Here is a 19,917-nt window from a genome sequence, read left to right on the forward strand (position 1 = left end):
CAAGTAAAGAGCCAGCCGTGGTGGGTGGGGGCATGCTTGTGACCATAGCACTCAGGAGACTGAGGCATGAGGACTGCTGTGAATTCAAGACCAGCCTGGGCTACACAGTGGGGAGACCGTGTCAAACAAACAAAACAAAAGGCAAGAAAATGTAAGAGCAGGCAACCAAGTTCTACAGACTCCAAGTCATTACTACTTGAGGTGAAATAGCTTTTATTTGGGGGCTGTCCAGAACTGAACATAATCAAGCCGTTCCTAAATATTATTTCAAACAGACTTGTGAAAGAATCTAAAAATCCTCTCAGGGACTGGAGAGATGGCTCAGTGGTTTAGAGCACTGCTGCTCAGTCATGAGGACAGGACTTGGAATCCCAGTGCCCATGATGGGCGACTTGAAATCACCCGCAACACCAGCTCCAAGGTATCTGACTCACTCTTCTGGACTCCGCCGCGCACATGCACACACACAGCATACAAACACATGAATACACAACAAACACACAGACAATAAACCACTTCAAAAATAAAATAAAAATCCTATCAGAATTTCTAATGTTTCTCTTGGGCAAGGCACAGCCTCTTCCACAAGGAAAAATTACTTGTGAACAAGACATAGACATTGGATCTGAGAAAACACTGAATTGGGAGTGAGGCAGCCCTGGTAGCCAGAAAATACTTGTTTTCTTCGCTTAGTTTCTGGCTCTCTTCTCCTGCAGAGGAGGGGACAATCCGTCCCCCACTTGAGTAGTGGCTTCAGCATCCATCACTTGGTTGCATCAACAACCCACTTCCTGGAAGCTACGAGCTCTTCTGGCTGTTTATAAAGTTTTGCAAACACTAGGCACTCATGTGCCAGAAACTCACACTGTCCCAGGTGGAGAAAGGAAGTCACAGACACACACGAAATTATTTTAGTAAAAAATAAAATGAAAATCAGTTACGTGAGCGCAAGGCTGAACCAAGGTATGACATCAGAAAGGAGATGAGAGAGAGTTCTCCCAATTTGCAAAACAACGTAAGCTCACGATCAGACCCTCACACTTGCTTCGTCTGCCTATAAGGTGCTCTTAAACTCTTCAGTGTGTTTTTAGACAGAGAGAATCCCCTGTAAATGGCATTCTAATCAAATATGACAGCAGTTTAATTATGCTCAACAGATCTGTGAACTTAAAATGACATGCTGGATGGGTTTTTAAACCACTAAACGCTCTATAATTTACCTAAAATTAGATTTTCACAGACAGAATATGAATATCATCGATTTATTTTAAAGGAATTCCTCCAACCCACAGAGAGACAATAGAGAAACAGAGCCACGGACTTCTCTAACACAAACCACTCGGTAGCCAGGAGGAGGGAGCATTTTTCTAATCTGTGTGAAGCTAAAAAGGAACCCAAAGGGTTCCAGGAAGCTGGCTCTGAGCTTTGGGGGATTTTCTTATAGGGCGCTTCTAACTCTATTTAAAGCAGACTCAAGTAGACACAGCTGGAGGGTCAGGCCCTGCAAAGTAAACAAGAGTTAACTCAATTCAGATTCAAGACTTAGCTACAACCAATGGCTAATTATCTCTACATTTAATAATAATAATATCTGAAATACCACTTTTAAATGACCCATTGTAATCATATTTGCTCACTAATAGATTCTAATCTACAATTAATAGCTTGGAAGAAACCTCCCAATTAAGGGATTTATGGCAAAAGAAAAAAAACTCGTAAGAATTGCACATTCTGGCGAGGAGCTCGAACATAAGGACTTTTAAAACACTCCCCACAAAAGCAAAGGCAGGGAAACAAATAACATGTAATTTGAGAACATAAAAAAACCACAGTGCATGAAATGTGTGCTCAGTAAACATTCTGGAAATACATAAATTTTTTTCAGAACTTGTTCACTTACACGTTTCTTAAGAGTCATCTTTTAGTGAATAGCTGTCATGTGAATGATATGTCCCCCAAAAGCTGTTAAATGAAAATTCTACACATTTACAGATGAAATTGCATGCTTTGGATTTACTTCTTTTAAAAAAAAAACTGTATAAAGGGAGAGAATATTTGGGTATAGAGCCTATGAGACAGACCACGAGATGGTAATTATTGAAGCTGACAGTCCCAGAATTCATGACGTTATTAATAAACTGTCCACTTGTCTCTCTTCATAAAATAATGTTAAGAAGAAAACCCCCTACATTGACAGAGTGAGTTTATTTAAAGCATCTAGTTCACGGCAAACATTTCCTTAACTCCAAAGTGGTTTGAAGGCCAATCTTTCTAATCGTCTCCTAAGAATAAAAGTTCTCTTGGCAACAGGCTTGTCCCAGTCAGCTGACAGTTTTCACTGCCCTTTCTTGTTATCCAACCCACAGTGCAAATGCTTCAGATGCAAAGGCTTTCAAAGGCAGGGCACTGGAACCACAGGACCTGGAGCTACCTAGGTGCTCTATGTCCCAGTTCAGGCAACGGCCATCATCAAGTAGGTAATTCAGAACAAAGAATTCAACAGTGCAATGTGTGCTCTGCTGAGATGAGCAGTGAATGGTTTGAACAACAAATTATAAATTAGTAGAAAGGTCAAAGGACAGGCAGGAGGGAGCAACTCTTCCCTGCTGCACAAAGAAGCCACAGAAGGCGAATTTTAAGGGGGTTTGCTTTGTTTTAAAACCAGCTTTTAAAATAATGGGAGGGGGCTGCTTGTGAGAGAAATGGTACTCATTCATTTCCAATTCTTGCTGGTCATAAAAGGTGAGAGACCTATGCATCACAAAGACTTTTAAAGACAAACCACCCTTTCTTGTCTCTTGCCAAAACAAACTCAAGGAGCGGTGATTGGAACCGGCATCCTGGTTCACAAGGAAGCATCGATGAATCCGGCCTCACGGAGATGAACGGATTGGCTGTTGGCACAATGGGCCTTACCGGTTAGGTTAGATTAAATAGTAATAAGGGTGCAAACAATTGCAGCCGTTCATGTGGGCAAGGCTGTGAATCATGGCCATTCACAAGGGGGAAAGACTCGCGGACAGGTGCACCAGAAGCAATAGCAAACGGCTTTTCAAGGTGCATCCTTGCCAGGTTCCTCAGATGGCCCTGTGTTCGCTGTCGGCGCCCCCTGCAAGTTACTGTACCATAGTAAACAGACCCAAACAAATGCAACTTGTTATCTGCCTTCAGCCAATAACTATCTCCCCTCCCACCTCCTCTCCTTCAAGTCTTTCCAAAAGGAGGTGGGGATGTAAGGAGGCTCAGCGGGCCCTAAAGACTGTAACCTAATCTCATTTGGAAGAGCACACCTGCATTCTTCCCAGCTACTGAGCTACCTGCATTTGGGTAGGGCTCAATTTCAAGGAAACCCTGAGAAACAAGGGGATAAAACGATTGGTTTAAGGACTTCTCACTTTCTTGCTTTTTTTCCCCACCCACCCTCCCTAAAGAATAATGCTAAACAGGCAGTATTTATACAACTGGAATAGATTTTAAACTACCCCAACAATTTTTGCTAATTGTATAATTTACTGCAACTGTGTACAGCTTCCTGCCCATTCATCTGAGATTCCCAAGGCACACAAGGAGTCTACCTGTTGCTGTGTTCATGTACTACCAAAACTGTTGCTGGAGAATGATGCCCGGCTGTGAGTCACGCCATACTCCCACACCCAAAGATCCCTTCATATCAGAAAGGTAAACTTTCCCCAGGAAAGCCTTTGTCACTGGGAAATGCAACTTGGAGGGAATTGGTCATGAGAACGGACGCACTGCCACCTCAGCCTTGAACGGATGGAGCACACAGAGGAAGCAAATGGCACACAGGCACAGTTTTAACTGTCCTCACAGCAGCTACAAGACAGGATACTATGATCCCCTTGGTTAGAAACGGGCCAGGGGCTGGAGAGGGGAGATACCAGAAATGGACCCTAAAAATAACTTTCTATCTTTCCATCACTACTTCAGACTGAAGGGGGTGGCTCTGGGTGCCCCTACCCCTGCACCAACACAGACAGCAGAGTAAAAGTAAAGGAAGTTCCATCCACATCATTCCCACCCATCACACACCAGAAACCAGGGCACAAGTCTCCAACGCCCATTTAGAGAGGAATCAAAGAACTCAAGGCAGGAAAACAAAGAGTGTAAGACCCAGGGAAAGGAAGAAACCACTGCTGAAAATTTCGAACAACCTTTATTAGCAGATTGTGTAACTCTGTTTTAAATGTCTATGCATAACGTGCCTGGGTCAAAAAACAGATGATGATAGACGGGCAGTGGTGGCGCACGCCTTTAATCCCAGCACTTGGGAGGCGGAGTCAGAGGCAGGTGGATCTCTGAGTTCGAAGCCAGCCTGGTCTAGGTCTACAGAGAGAGCTCCAGGACAGCCAGAACTACACAAAGAAACCCTGTCTCAAACAAAAAAACAAACAAACAAAAAAAAGCAGATGGTAAAGGCCAGAGAAAGCTGATCACTTAAGGACACTTTCTACTCTGTCGGAAGACCTGCGTTCAGTTCCTAGCACCCAGGTCAGGCAGCTCGCAACTGTCCATAACTCCAGCTCTAGGAGAATCCAAAACCTCGGGCACCTAAGGGCACCTGCATTCAAGGATATACACCCCCACACAGACCCTCAGGCACGCACATAATTAAAAATAATGAAAATCAATCTTTTTAACCCCCCCCCCCCAATGAAGCACTAAATTACACAAAACATGGCAGCACAGACCCATAAGGCTCTGGGGTAAGGAAAAGGACACCCACCCAAGGGCGCCTGGGCACAAATCGGCAGTCTGCAGTTAAACTGATGGAAAACTGAAATCTTCATTACGTTCTGCGTTCTCTTTTGACCTAGTCATTTTGCTATGTAACAGCGGCCCTGTTAGCACCAGTTATGTATGTGACCAATTAACTGGTCAGACTGAACTACTCTCCTAATCTCTGTCACTACACAGAACTATTTGGGCCAAATCAATAAATGAATGCAATTTCCACTGTACAAAGTTTAACCTCTGGTCTTCAAGGTCCATAAAACCAAATCTGAGATTTTACTAGACACAACAGCAGAAGATAACCAGCTAGTTACTAGCACAGAGAAAGAACGGAAGTAATGGGGTCCATCCCTAGTGAACCCCATTGGTTCAATAGCCCCCCTAAACCGTAAAAACATATTACTAATGGTCCCTAAACCTCCCACAGGCCAGACAACACTGGACATTTATTTTTCGTATTTCCCCTCCTCTGCCTGGGACTTTTCCCTCCCCCCCCCTTTCTCCCTCCTGTCTCAAGACCAAGCATTCAGCCTTTGAAAGAGCATCCACTGTAAACAACTCTGAATATTAACACAGCCCCAAGTCCTGTTCACTTCTAAAAGACCCCCAGGGTTTCAAACTGCAATTGCTAAGGAGGGGGGGGGCGGTCCCCAGTGAGCAAATGTCACCAGTCTCATTCAAAAATGAAGCTGAACATTAGGCTTACCCACAAAACTCAGTCTTCTAACCTATGGGGTAAAGAAGAATCCCTTTTATGTTTGAAACAAATGAGGGAAAAGAGGAGGACGCAGACATGAGCAGAGTCGACCAACACCGCCATTCTTACTGCTTACGGCCACTTTCAATTCCCTGAGCCTCTCCTCTCGATTTCCCACTCACTTTTAAAACAGCCACAGGCTACTCTGAACAGCCAGCAGCTGGCTCTCCCATCTCACGGACTCTCTTCCGGGCAACAGCAGGTGCATATTCCGGAGCAGCGAAGTGTGTTAAGTCACACTAGCCCCTAGCGGGCTCTGGGACACTTCTATCCACCCTGGGAGTATGCTGAAAAGGCTCTGCAGCACAGAGACATTTACTTCTGCAGAGAAGGGAAGAGACTCTTTCATTGTGAGCATGGAGCCTGACAGTGAGAAAGGTCAGCCAGAGGGCGACCCAACCAGTCAGAGAAGCAGCCCAGGGAACCCAGGTGACGTAATTAACCGAAGAGGGAGGAGGCTGGAGAGCAGGAACACAGGGACATCGGACAGAAAGAAGCTCTTATCACAGCATACTTCACTGTCCCCAAGCCTTCTCAAGATGTTGCCAAGAAGTACTGCCTATAATACACTCAGAAGTCCAAAGTTTGTGAAATCTAGTAACCATATGTAATTATAGAAAGAGATGAGCACACTGATTCTTAAAATAGTGCCTTGAGTGGGGGACAATGTGATGAGGATGGGGCTCAGTTGGTAGCATGCTTGCTTAGAGTATGCCGAGCCCTGGGTTCGGTTCCAGCCTTACAGATCTTTTTCCACTCCAGCTCACGACAGAGAAGACTTTGAAAGGTGCAAGTACCCTCCAGATCCATAGGACCGGATGGGAGAGCTCCTGGGTGGGAAAGCACTGCTGTTGGCATGCCCCAGGCAGTGAGTTCGGATCCATAGCACCACAAAATAAATAAATCCACCTCTATTCCAAGCAACCTCCAACCCCAAATCGAAACAAGTTCAAGGTTTGCCGAGCTCTTAAAGTGATATTAGACAAAAAAAAAAAAAAAAAGAAAAAAAAGAAAAAGAAAAGAAACGGTAAGGAGGGATTATAGGCCATCTGGGCACTTCATTCAAACATACATATCTACATACACACACCCCAGTTTGGATCCTAAAAGGATGTGGTCATCTAATTTGCATAAATAACATGGGAAGCAATTGACAGAATTTTAATTCACAACACCTTGCACATTTGGCCCTCGAAGCACAGCTACAGAAAGGCTCTCTGAAAGGCAGAGGTTCTCCTTGCTTCCCAACTATACAGTGACAGCACAGATTGTATGTATATTGTCTAATGTAATCATAACCGCCACTTACGTGCTCAAACCAGCAAAGCTAGATTTGAGCCACCCAACTTAATACTTACTGCAAACTCATAATACGAGAGAAGCAAATCAATAAACTCTTACTACCGGCACTCAAGACGACCACATCTGGTGTCCTTTCCTAAATGTCCTTGCTTTGAATCCCTGTTAACTTCCCTCCACAGAACAAGAATCCAAGGACTGCCCTCCTAAGGCCTGCCAGCCTACCCCCTCCATTCCCCAATAGGCCTTCAGTTACCTCTCAGGACGTTAAAGCCAACAGTATGTGGTAACTAAACTCTCTGCTCAAATTTAGACAGGTAAGAAAGATTCTAAAGTAAATCCTCTTTAATACCTCTTCAACAGTTTCTGAAATCATGCTCTCAAAAATAGTTTCAAGGAAAGCAAACACGTAAGTTCTGAGAAGTCAGCCTCTTCTAAGGTTCTGGGAGTTGGAGAAAGGCTTGGCAGGGTCTGGTGCTACGTATGAATGTTCTGATTGGAGCATGCCAATGTCACCTATGCCATGAGCTAGGAGTCTCGGTTAGGCCCCAGCACTCCGAAGTCATCCTCGGCCCTGGAAAGGAATCTACTTCCCTCCATAAACACCGACCTGTACTCACTCACTATTTACTATGAAAAAGTGTTCGTTTCCCTGTGCTTGGCCTACGAGCAACTCCAGAAGTAGATGTACTGTTTGCAAGAGCAGGAGGAGTCCTGTTAAAGCCACAGGTCCCTTGCTATCTCAAACCCACAGCCTGACACTGAGCAGGCTGCAGTCACCTACTTCACAGGCCTGTAAGCTAGCTCAAAGCAACTGCTAGACACAATGGCCTTAGAAGGTGTAAAGTCAGTGAAAATACAAGATACTTTACTATGTTATAGATGGAGACTTTCTCCACTTCTGTCTTGCCAGATCATGGCCCAGAAATACAAATATCTTTATGGAGATCCCAGAATAAAAGCAATGGTTTAAAATCAAAGTGCTGGTATTAGAGATACAGTTGGAGAGAGCATGCTTGCCTATCATGCTCCAGAACTTAGGGTCAACCCTCAATATCGGGGTGGGAGGGGGGTATTTTGAGAAATCTGAAGATAATTCATACTTGATTTCATTTTTAAGCAGAAATTAAAAAAAAAACAACTCCTAATAAGTATTTTTCAAAAGACACCCGTGTGTGTGTGTGTGTGTGTGTGCACTGTATCACCACATACTAACCCAGAAACCACACGGCTGGAATCTTCAACCTAATCCACTAAAGCCATCCTCAGTAGAGTCAAATCTCCCGAGGCTCAAAATACCTAGTCTGGTATTTATTGTGTGAGTAAAAGAGACTGAAATTTTAAAGGTATTTACGCTGTGTGAATTGTCACTTGGAGGCAACCGAAAGCCTAAAAATGACTAGTAAGTTCTGCTCCAAAACAGGGCAAGGCAAGGTGGGTCTTGTGACCTAGGAAAGTGCAAATAAGAACACTCTGTCCTCTCCAGGAAGTTGTGGCTTGGAAACTGAGAGCCTTCCTCACTATGCTTCCGACAGACACATGGCTTTGCAGGTCACTCTTCCAACAGGTGAACACTTAAGAAGTTATACTCATTCTACCCACAAGGGTCTATTATTTAATTTAAAGAAAGAAAAGAAAACTACCTTAAGTATGCAAAGAAAAACCACAACATCCCCAGGCCGCCTCAACTGTTAAAAAATAAAATCCTCGCGAAGAGCAACAGTGTGTTCATCTCCCAGGAACTGACAGCAACACTGTGTTCAGCCCCACTCTAAGACCATGCATTTTCACCAGTAAATTCCGGAGAGGAAGCAAATCCTGGAGAAAAAGCCTAACGGGAGCAATGACAGCTAAAGGGTCTCAGCCTAGCTTCAGGACTCACACAGCAGGTTGCTCAAGTGATCAAGGTGAAGACCTGTGCCTCACTTTGAGAAAACACAGGGTCTTCTTGTTAAAAAGGGGCTAACTTCTCCCTTTCACGGCAGTCTAATGCTCAGGTCCGTAGGGGTGGGTTAAAACCTGTGTCGTCGATTTTCTCTTTTTAAAAACAACAAATGTCACGACTGAAGTTACTGCTGTACCTCTTCTATGTCCTAGGAAAGACATTCAACTGCTCAAGTGAGAAGCAGACTACTCATGCTAGGCCTTTTCTGGAAGGTACTAATAGTTCTAGAGATGCTAACTGATAACCGAGGTCTAAGTTTTTAGAAGTCTAACCAAGCTACTCTATTGCACTATGTTTACAGAAACCTAATGTCTTTTTGTTCCTGCCAAACCCCCTGTAAGAAGTCTCCCACTAACCCCTGATAGGCCCCAATCCCAACAGCACGGAAAGGCTCCTCTGCATGAAACAAGCTGAGAGGACCAGCCAGGCCCCAGCAACCTCTCCTGAAGCAGCACTATTCCACAAGTAACTTGTGCCATTTATGGAGGAGAAACTCGAGGGTGGGACCCACCGCTGGGGATCATCAAGCCCAAGGGGGCCCCAGGGAACAGACAGGAAGGGATCTGGAACACAGTTCCTGAACATGCCAGCCAGGCGGAAAAGGGCGAACAGCCCTACTCAGAGAGATCTCCAAGAACTCTCAAAGATCTTCAGCTCCTGGGTTCTCCAGGGCAGGATTCCTTTTGCCCTGGCCAATGCCAAGTCAAGCCACCATGATCTCTGGTCAGCAGGAGACAGCAACACACACTAATAAATAATGTAAATAGAATGAACATTGGAGATAAGAGTCACCTTCATTCATTACCAACTGGAGGGTAAGTTGAGGGAACTCAGACACCCAAGAGCTGGGCTAGTGGAGAGGAAAAAAGAAACATACACCCACCGATCCCGACACAGACTCCAACGCTGCCATCCTCCGTCTCGCATGCACACAAATCCGCTCACCTACATTCTTCACTCACAGACACCCACACACACGCACCTCGGCACACTCCCTCACCTTCAAGGCAGAAACCGGTGGCTCGCCTCCACACCCCACACTCGCTGGCCTGCAGACTCCAGGAAGCACACACACTCAGTCACCCCTACCCTCGTGTCCTGAACCCGCACGAGAACACGAGAACACGCACTGCAAGACAGGCTTCTCCAGAACCCCGAGACACTCGCGCTCACCTTCAGACCGCAGGGACACAGTCCTCCGTCCCGGGCCCCCACGCGCGACCTCCACTAGGCCACTCACAAGTCTCCCGGCCCCACAGAGTGCACTCCGCACCCTCCCCGGCTGTGCACACCCGCAGCCCCGTCCCAGTGACAGCGCCCGGGCGAGCAGCGAAGGTGATACTCACAGGCTCCGCGTCCAGGAGGGCAAGTCCCGGGGCAGCGTCGCCAACCCGCGCCCACTGCAGTCCAGCGAGTCCCCGGCGCAAGTGCAGGCGGCCGCGCAGGGCTCCCGCGAGCCGGCCTGGGCGCCCGCCGACTCCGGCCTTTGCAGTAGCAGCAGCAGCAGCCAGAGCAGAAGGCGAGGCGCGAGGCGCGGGGCCCCGAGCACTCCCGGACCCGGCCGCGCCATCTTGTCTGGAGCGCGCCGCGAAGCCGGGGCGCGAGCGCTGCGAGGTGCGGGCGAGCGAGCGGGCGGGCGGGCAGGCGAGCGGGCGGGCGCGGGTTGCGCTCGGCGCTAGGCTCCGCACCCGAGCATGGACGCCCGGTCCCAGTCGGCTCCGCGGCCGCGGCGCTCAGCCGGCACGCTCTGCCCGGGCCGCTTCGCAGCGCCCTGCGGGGAACGCCACCCCCGCGCCCATCCGGGCCGAGCCCTTGCGCGCGGCGAACTCCACGGAGTCCCGCGGAGAGTGCTCGGCCGGCCGCGGCTGGTCCTTCGAACCGCGCTGCTGCGCGTCGCCTTCCGAGCCCGGGCGCACGTCGGGAGCCGCCGCCGCCGGCCGCCGCCTGTGGACTGAGGGACGCTTAGGCTCGGCCTCTGCGCGGGGCGCGGGCGAGCATCTTAACGGAGGGCTCTGGGCTAGCGAGCCGTGGACCCCACGCGCCTCACGGTCCCGAAGCGTCCGGAGCGCACCCGTGCCTCGGCGCGGTGAACAATCAGCGGCCAGCCGCGCCGCGGTCCGGCCCCGCGGCCCCAGGCCCCGCCCCGGCTGCTCGCCCTCACACACCCCTCCGCTGGGGCCCGCGGGCGGGCGGAGAGCGGCCCACGTTGGCTGCTGGGCTCCAGAGTTACGCCCCGCCCCGCCCGTTGCTCATTGGCTACCGGAGCCCCGCTCGGTTTCCTAGGCCGTAGGAGCGCAAGGTCCCCGAGGTCCCGCCTCCGCTCGCTTTTCCCACCCAAGGTGTGAAGGGCGGGGACTGGGCGGGGAAAGGGAGGGGTGTGCTTCCTCCTCTTAAAGGAGCCCTGCAGGACGGTGGCTACCCAGCACCGGGACTTAGAAGTGGCCTAAGGGTCGGTTCGGTCCCTTGAGCCTAGGGGAGGAGAGAAAAGTTGGGACCGTAACGCACGGGTTTGGAAGCTATCTGGACCCTGGGTTCTTTCCGATCCCCCCCCCAGACTACAAACAACACGGTGGGTTTACGGCAAATGCACACCCTTTTTTCAGATGCCTTCCAGGAGGGAGGAAAAAAAAAAAAACCAAAAACTTTCACGAGTTTCTCAGCTATTTCCTATTTCCTCAGAGGTGGGGCCCCTTCTTCTTTGCACATGCTGGAGCTCATTTCTGCTCCGAACTCGTTCTTCTTGATATCTTAAATTCAGAAATGTGTCCTTGACTACCGAAATGAATGTGTACTGCAGAAATTTAATCTCCAAGGCACGCCCTCTTCCCCGCCCCTACTTAGTTGGATAGTTTGGGGAAATGCTCCGGACTTGGATAAAGGGTTTGCTGTGGTCTTGTTTTACTTTTGAAAATCGGAGTTTTTAAAAGTCAATTTTCAAGAAACCATCCATGGCATCCTCTTTATAGACAGTAAAAAGAAAAAACAAAACCTGTAAGTTTGGCCTATACGGTTCAGAACGGGTTGATAGCTGCCTTGTGAAGTAGTGGGGGCGCGCACAAACAGTGGGGGGCAAAAAAAAAAAAAAGGATAAGATTAGCACTGTAAGACATACCTGCCACTCCGGGCGCTTTGACTTGCTGGTGTCTCATACATCGCTCCCCAAGAGCATGCAAGTTTCTAACATACTGCACAACAGACAGCTAAGCCGTAAGAGTCGGCTGGAAAACATTTGTTCCAGCACGTTAAATCTAACTTACATTTTATAAAAATAGAGTAGAAGAGCTGTTCGTCGGGAAGACAAAACCAAAACACTTTTTTTTTTTCTATCCCACATTTGACACATTCAAGAGCATCCTTTGATGCTAAATGTGACTATCCCTCAAGTCTTTTAACTGGACCTGAATTTAGTAGTCAAGTGATTGTTGGCCTAGCTGCCTTCCTGCCTTCCTCTTTTTCTTTCTTTCTTCTTTTTCGGTTATTTGAGTCTCATCATATAGCCCGCTCCCTCCAAAGTTGTGATCCCCCTGTTTCAGCCTCCTGGATACTGTCATGACCGGTGTGGACACCACACCCAACTTTGTTTGCCGTTCTTTTTATCCTTACTTTGATCATCCCTTTCTTCTGATTGCTTATACTATCAGATAAATGCTGTCCAATTTCTCTAGAATTTTTTTTTGCATACCTCTCAAGTGATATTGAAGCAGTGTTCAAATGTGTGTAAATTAAGCCAAACTGAGACCTCAGAAATATTACCAGGAAAGCACCGTGCCTGACCCATCCTACTCACTGCTTTAACCAACTGGTGTGTGTGCACAAGCACGTGCATGCGTGAGCAGCAACATACAGACTACACGTGCAGTGCACAAAGTCACACACCTTCCAGCTACATAAGGAGAAACAGGTCTCTTTGTTTTCATGCCTTTGGGTAGAAATAATAATGAAAATAAGCTGGGGGGATGGAATATAAAAGATCCCCAAATTGAAGGAGTCCTCTATCTTGCTATTCAAGTATTTCAAGACCAATGAACACAAAAGAGCACATTTTAAAGATTTGTTTTTATTTTATTTTTAATTGTGTGGGTATGTGCATATGAGTGCAGGGTGCCCAAGGAGGCCAAAGGCCACTGTAGCCTGATACAGGTAGTTGTGAGCCCCCTAACATGGATGCTGGGAACTGAATTCTCTGTGGGGGAAGTAGGGCATACTTAACTACTGAGCCGTCTCTCCAGCACCCCACCCCCCCCCACACACACACACTTTTTCTTTCCTTTGAAACAACATCTCACTATGTGGCTCAGGTCAGCACCAAACTTGCAACAATCCTCCTGCCTCAGCATCCCAAGTGTGGGGACAAAAGAGAAATTTAGGCCAGTAAGATTGGTAGAACAAGAGAGTAATTTGACCCCTGGGACCCACAGGTCAGAAGGAGAGAAATGAGTTTTGCAGGTTGTCCTCTGGCCTGCACACGCGTGTGCGCGCGCGCGCGCGCACACACACACATACACACACACACAAAAATCCAATTTAAAATTTGATTTAAAAGTTTTAATTTATTTTTTAGTGTGTGTGTGTGTGTGTGTGTGTGTGTGTGTGTGTGTGTGGTCTGCATATATACCTGTGCAGCACATGCATGCCCACAGAGGTCAGAAGAGGCATCAGATCCTCTGGCATTGGGAATTACAGACAGTTGTGGTTTTAGGAACCAAACCCAGTCCTTTGCAAGAGCAACAAGTGATCCTAACCATTGAGCCACCTCTCCAGTTGCCTCCCTCCCCCAGTTTTTCAACAAAAGAGTAATTTCATTCAGAATGCTTGTGAGCATTTCCTTAAAGAAATTTGTCAGGTTGTCCCCACCCATCTCAGCATCAAGCGGCATAATAAATACAGCTGATCACAGTTCTTGAAACAGGCTGAAAATTACCTTTAGGTTGGTACCAATTGAGTGTTTTCAAATGCTTGCAGGTGGAGCTATGAGATGTGTTTGGGACCTCCAGAGTCCTAGAGAACAGGATTTGGTTATCTGCAAGGTAATTTGCCCACAGATCTACAGCATCCCCTGTGGTCTGGTTACCACACCACCAGAGAAGAAGATTCCAAACAGAGAAAGTCTTGGGGGGGCGGGGCGCCTGAGCCTTGGCAGTTCTTCTTGTCTACAGCAAAGCATGAAGTCATGTCTGCTCCTCACACCATGTATGGAAGTCTGCCCACATACTAGCAACCTGCATGTGATTGCAGCAAGAATGTGAGCTGGAGAGGAGAGATCCAGCTTAGAAAAGAATCATCTGTGGCCACAACCTAAAGCCAGGAAGAGAACATCAAGGAAGACTTTGAAGGAAAGCTACCTACTAGAAGAACATGGTCCTTTCAGCACAGAGCAGTGTATTCTGGATCCCCATTTTAATCTACTGCTTTAATTTAAAAAAAAAAACAAAAAAACAAAAACAAAAACAAACAAACAAAAAAAAAAAAAAACGCTCTTGTGTAGTCCAGGCTAACCTGGAACTTGATAGGTGACTGAGGATGACTTTGAACTCCTGACCCTCCTGCCTCTACCTCCTTAGTGCTTGAACCATTTATCTAAATATTCTAGATTTTCCAGTTAGTTTTAATCAAGCAGGAACTGATGCCCCAAACCAGCAAGGAATCAACACCCCTAAGAATCATTCCAGGTTTCTTGCATCCAGAAGTCTGGGCAGTACATTATGCTAAACCCACAGCTAGGAAGCCTCAGTTGCCAAACTGCACTGAGAAGCACACAACACCACAAGGAGAAAGGGGCCAGCAAGATGGCTCAGTGGGCAAAGGCCCTTGAGGCACAAGTCTGAGGGCTTAAGTTCCAACCCCAGAGTCCACATAAAGGTGGAAGGGGAGAATCAGCTCCAAAAGTTTGTCCTTTGACCTCCATGCATGTGATATGCTATGAGCATACTCCCATCCCCCACCATACATACCCCCTTTTAAAAAAAAAATCAGGAAAGCAGGTTGATCACAGGCATTGAAAATCCAGCTTCAAGGAGTCAGAATTATGCCTTCTTGATATTAAAAGAGAATTTACATTATATTTCGTCCACTAAAAAGCACTGGAGTCTCAGAAGTATAGCTCAGTGGTACAGCCCTTGCCTAGTGGGCACAGGTCACCAGTTTTGCAGTTAAAAAAAAAAAGTTCCCTGGACAAAATTCAGAAGACCTGGGTTCCAGTCAGCCTTGTTACTAGAAACCTTTTTACAGTTATTTCTTTTTTTTAAGCTTCTGTATTCTCAAATGACAATAAAGAATAATTCCTTCTGTGCTTGTGAGAGTTAAAAATGATCCATTTTGAACTGGGGAGATGGCTTGATGGGTAAGAGCACTAGCTATGAAGCATGAGGATCAGAGTTCAAGTCCCCAGCACCCACAGAAAAGTTGGCTGTGTGCCTGTAGCCCCAGAACCATGGGAGGCAGAGACAGACAAGCGGATGGCTGGGACCTGCCATCTGTCTGCCTAGCTCCAAATTCAGTAAGGGACCCAGCTTCAAGGGCATAAGGCAGACAGTGGTAGAGTAGGGCACCCAAGTCCTCCTCTGGCCTACCTTTAGTGTGCATGAGAGTTCACCAATACACACATTCTCACACCGCATACCATTCTCATAAAGGACATAGATGTGTTAGAGGCAGTTTAGGGCCACATATGTCTAAGGCTTCTTTTCTACAAGTTAACTAAGGTTAAAACTCTGAAACAACTAAAGTCCATGATTTTACTACGGATGGAAAATCTTAAGGGGTTCTTTCAACCCCAAACTTTTCTTTTCCAGGAATGCCACAAAGAGTTAATAATTACCTGTAAAGCCCTTAAGGACTCAAGAGTGATGACAGCCTGCTCTGAGCCCGACTTGTTCTTCTCGCCCAGGGAAAACACAACTGTGTGCTCATTAACTCCTTCTTTCCAATAATCTTGTCAAGGAGATGGATGGGAGAAAGCCAGCGAGGGAGCTAACGAGGCTGGGGATGGGATGGAAGAGAAGTTTGATGTCTCCCGGCCTCCAGGTCCAGCATTTTCCTCGGAGAGCGGTGAGAAGAAGTGTTTCTTGTGCAATGTCTGGCTAGCGTCAGGACTGCAGCTGCTCTGCCTCCACAACCAGAGTGTGTGATGCCTGGGACTCAGCTGTGACCTGCATGGGTTCCTGCCCTCCTCTGAGAACTATTAATATCGACCAACAACTGTGGGGTCCGCTCCCTGACATAAGCCACATCCTGGGGACACTTGTCCATTGTTACCTGTGAGTTTGCAATTTTAACTCACTGACTGAAAGGATTTTTAAAAAGTTACAAAAGGCTCTGACCATATCGAAATCCTACAGCTCACCAGAAGAGGCAGTCCCTTACCGCCAGTGATGGGCTGATGAAGTCACCAGAGGCTGATTGGAGAGGCACATGAAAGATTAGGGGTGCAGAGGAACAAGAGAAAATTAGGACTGCCAGCAACTCCAAAGAAACAGTAGAATGTATACCGGAAACAGCACATTTATCATAGAGTAGAATAACCATCCTCATGAAGTAATACACCGTGTGTGTGTGTGTGTGTGTGTGTGTGTGTGTGTGTGTGTGTGTGTCTGTGTGTGTGTGTGTGTCTGTGTGTGTTGCATGTATGTGTGTGTGTCTGTGTGTGTTGCATGTATGTATGTGTGTCTGTGTGTTTAAAACAATTTCATATTACAGCCACAGTTGTCCTTTACTGGGCATTTGTTTTGTGTCTGTGACATTGCTGAGTGCTTTATATATTTTCTCCATTGGGGGAGGATTCAAGGGAAATGGGCATGGCCACATGGGCTAATATGTGACAGGATCAGGATTGCAAGCCAGTTCTGTGGACTCTAGATCCTTTATGATGGTTGTGCCTCCTAAAGTTTGGCCTGGGAGTAGAGGTTGTTGTTTTGATTTGAGACCGCATCTTACTATGTTGCCCAGACTGGTCTTGAACTTAAGTGGCATTTCTCCCTCTGCCTCCCACATGCTGGGACTACAGACATGTCACCATGCCTGGGTAGCAAATATTTTGACTATTACAGTTGTAACTATTCCCACTTTATAGATGTGAAAGCTGTGATCACACAAAGTCAGGAATCAACAAAATCTTAAAATTCTTTTGTAATCCATGATTTATATTCAGTAAATATCTCATCAAATATAACAAGATACCTCTTTCTTGACAGTATCATAAGAATGACCATAATTATTTTCTTTTTTATACTTACTAATAGATTTCCAGAATTTTATCTATGATTAATAAGCTATTTTTTTCCAGAAAACACATGGACATTTCCCTCAGTTGCCCACACTTGTATGGTAATAATGGTTAATCAGTGAGCACTAACTATCTGCTAAGCATTATTTCACATTATGGACAGATTCCCCCTAAGTCTCATGAGACTTCCACGGCGTAAGAGCTGGGACATAGCTCCGTAACAGAGAACTTGCCTAGCATACACAAAAAGGCACTGTTTTGATCTTAGCATTAAAAATTGTTTTTTCAAACTATAAGGTTGGAACTGTAATGGTCACCATTTCTTTCTGGATGAAATTACAGAGACTCTGAACTCACTCAACTCACATACTTAAACAGTGAATCCAAAACTGTGCTCATAGCTAATCCTAGGCAATTCTTCATCTCCTCATATCATTCTGTTTCCATTCTCTTTCCTTTTAACCTTTCCTTCCAACCTGGAGGCTCACTAAGTCCCAAGACTAAGTTTAATCTGTTCGTGGTATTCCATGTCTAGCTCAGTTCCAGGCACACATGGGATTTTTGCTCACTGAAGCCATTAAGGGAAGATACTTGTCAATCCCTTCCTTTCCACATTTTATACATAGTTACTACTGTTTAAACCTGGGCAGCATCAGCATCCATAAAGCCTCTCAATGTGTGACCTCAGCCCCTCCCCCTACCCACTAGTTCAGAACTTGTCCTTTTTTAGAACAGACTGCCCTCGAACTTGCAACATAGTTGAGGGTGGCCTTGAACTCCTCTTCCTCCTGCCTCCACCTCCCAAGTGCTAGGCTCACAAACCAGGGGCCACCATGCTGGTTTTATGTGATGCTAGAGATCCAACCCAGGGCCTTAGGCCTGTTAGGCAAATGTTCTACCCAGCAACACCCCCAGCCTCAGAATCTGCCTTTAACTAGGTCACGATTCGTTTGCACATTTAAAGATGGACATGCACCGGGTCATTTGTGTTTACCACACCCATGCCACCGTGGCCCTCTCATTGCTATATGATAGGCTGGCTTCTTTGCACGTTATATATTTGTATATGCTGGTGCATGTTTACATTTTCCATATTTTCACAAGCCCTTACTAAAACAATTTCAAAAATAAAGGCAAGCATGTGGTTTCTATTATTGCCCCTAAACTGAAGAGTATTCAAAACATCTGCTGCACATGAGATTCTGGAAAACACACAAACACACACACACACACACACACACACACACACCACCACCACCACCACCACCACGACCACCACCACCACTACCACCACCACCACCAAAAAACAAAACAAAAAACAACTAACTTCTCTTGTGCCACGTTTAACTCTTTCTCTTTGAGCCGCATGCAGATTAATAAGAAGCATTTGTGAATTTTATGACCTGTTATATTTGTTTCCAAAAGGACAGTTGGGTTTATTACACACTTCAAATTTATCTTGCACGTATAGACAGAGGGGCCGGGAGCCAGTTCAATGGGCAAAGTGCTTGCTATGTGAGCAGGAGGAACTAAGTTCAGATCTCCGGCATCCATATAAAAATCCAGGCATGGCAAGGTGCAGCTGGAATCCCAATGCTGAGGGCAGAGCGGAGACAAGAAGGAGCTCATTGGCCAACAAGTCTGGGTGAACATCAAGAAACCTTTCTCAGAGCTGGAAAGAGGGCTGTGCTCATGTAGAGGCTTTGAGTTCCAGTATCTATACGGTGGTTCACAACCATCTGTACCTCTAGTTCCAGGGGGTCTGACGCCTCTTCCAACCTCCAAGGACTCCTGCATGCATGTGGTGCACATACATATACTCAGGCACACACATACACCCAAAATTAAATATAATTTTAAGAAAGAAAGAAACTCTTTCTCAAAACAATAAGATGGGGGCAGTAGCCGTTGAGATGGGTTAGGGAATAGAGGTGCTTGCGCCAAAGCCGACAACCTGAGTTTGAACTTGGGACTCGAGTGGTAGAAGGAGAGAACCAAGTCCCACAATTTGTCCTCACCACACATGGCCATGGCACGAGCAAACACACAAACACACACATACACACACTAAATAAATGAATGAATGAATGAATAAATAAATAAATAAATAAATAAATAAATAAATAAATAAATAAACGAACGAACGAACGAACGAACAAACAAATAAATAAATTTTAAAGAAGGCAGAAAAGCAATTGAGGGAGACATGGGTCTCTGACCTGTGCAGGCACCGGCGCGGGTTAGCACAAGCACACATCCACAAACACACACCTGCGTGGACCACATATGCATATGCAAAATAAGCAAACAGATGTACAGACAGACACACATTCTGTGCTGTTCACTGCCATTCTAGCCCAGGAGCCACATTCCTTAGATAATCATTTACATTTCCTTGTTTGCCCGAGGGAATCCCGACACTTCCTTGGATATCGATGCTGGAAATCAAAGAAAACTTTTCGTCTTGTCACCCAGAAACCCTCACTCTCACCCTTAAAAATAATCATGCTTTTGTATTAGAAGCGTGTTGAGGGGTAAGAATCAGAGAATCAAGTAGTCAGTGAAGATAGCCAGCAGCAGCTCTTCCCATCGAGATAGATTTTCTTCCTCCCTCCTTGGATAATGATTGACATGGTGATTTACTCTAAACCAATATATTATGATAGAAGTCACTCTCTAACCAGTTCTAAGCCTGGCAGCTGCGCCTTGTGCCCATTTCCTATTCTGACTGCCATGTGGAGAGCCCCAGGCTGTCCTAGCAATTGAGGCCCAGAAGAATAGAGACCATAAGGAAAGAGAGGCCGAGTATAGGGAATGGAGAGGCACAGCCAACAGTCAAAACTATAATGAGATCTGACAGGAAAACCTCAATGCTTAAAATAAAATGTTTTTTTTTTTTTTAGATGTATTTGTGAGCATGGTGCTGGTGTCTGCTCAATACCT

The 19,917-nt window shown here is 46.4% G+C and overlaps 1 protein-coding gene across 2 annotated transcripts in view; it reads right to left on the bottom strand.

Annotated features, from left to right (window-relative positions):
• Positions 1-10,354, bottom strand: part of Lrig1 (leucine rich repeats and immunoglobulin like domains 1) — a 102,822-nt gene extending 92,468 nt beyond the window's left edge. The window contains exon 1 of one of the 2 annotated variants that reach the window (XM_006972595.4): positions 10,100-10,354. In XM_006972595.4, coding sequence (XP_006972657.2) covers positions 10,100-10,323 — 224 coding nt within the window. In that variant the 5' untranslated portion in view covers positions 10,324-10,354. Of the gene's footprint in view, positions 1-5,631; positions 5,857-10,099 lie in introns of those variants that run through there. The other variant, XM_076567425.1, reaches the window with a different exon arrangement.
• Between the last annotated feature and the right edge of the window lie 9,563 nt (positions 10,355-19,917).

Source organism: Peromyscus maniculatus, chromosome 3, assembly GCF_049852395.1.
Source record: "Peromyscus maniculatus bairdii isolate BWxNUB_F1_BW_parent chromosome 3, HU_Pman_BW_mat_3.1, whole genome shotgun sequence".
Lineage (NCBI taxonomy): Eukaryota > Metazoa > Chordata > Mammalia > Rodentia > Cricetidae > Peromyscus > Peromyscus maniculatus.